At 68.6% G+C, this 443-nt stretch overlaps 1 protein-coding gene across 1 annotated transcript in view; it reads right to left on the bottom strand.

Annotated features, from left to right (window-relative positions):
- Positions 1–125: 125 nt before the first annotated feature.
- HCN2 (hyperpolarization activated cyclic nucleotide gated potassium and sodium channel 2) overlaps positions 126–443 on the bottom strand; it is a 5,063-nt gene continuing 4,745 nt past the window's right edge. Inside the window, exon 8 of the mRNA XM_005428567.2 lies at positions 126–207. Coding sequence (XP_005428624.2) covers positions 126–207 — 82 coding nt within the window. The remainder of the gene's footprint in view (positions 208–443) is intronic.

Raw genomic sequence — 443 nt, 5'->3', positions numbered from 1 at the left:
CTGGGGGACACGGGGCCGTGCTCACCGCCAGCCCCGGAGTGGGGGACAGTGTGTTCGTGGGTGCTCAAAAGCCTCAGGGCGACCATCCCTCAGACCCTTCCCAACTTACCTCCAGTCCTGGACCATCACCCCTCGCCTTGGGTCTGTGAGAGGGGCGCAGGGACACGCGCGGCGCCGGGGCTGCGCCGACAGCCCCAGGGAGGTGTCCTGCGGGTCACACACAGGGATGTGTTCAGGTCATAGATATCATACACAGAGTTGGTCATGGCGAGAATGCAGCTGTGGCTTCTATGGGCAGCCGGGGAGGCCAGGGGGCAGCGGGGCTTCGCCGCGGGGAGCGGGCGACAGGGTCAGACTTTGGTCGGATACGACACACCCGGGGGGCTCAGCCCAGTGACCCCGCGGTGGGGAGAGGGCCCGGCAGCCCCAGGCCCCCCCTCGGC

The sequence above is a fragment of the Geospiza fortis genome, unplaced genomic scaffold (assembly GCF_000277835.1).
Source record: "Geospiza fortis unplaced genomic scaffold, GeoFor_1.0 scaffold241, whole genome shotgun sequence".
Taxonomy (NCBI): Eukaryota; Metazoa; Chordata; class Aves; order Passeriformes; family Thraupidae; genus Geospiza; species Geospiza fortis.
Note: the sequence above shows the minus strand (reverse complement) of the source record. Positions and strands in the feature narration are given on the sequence as shown.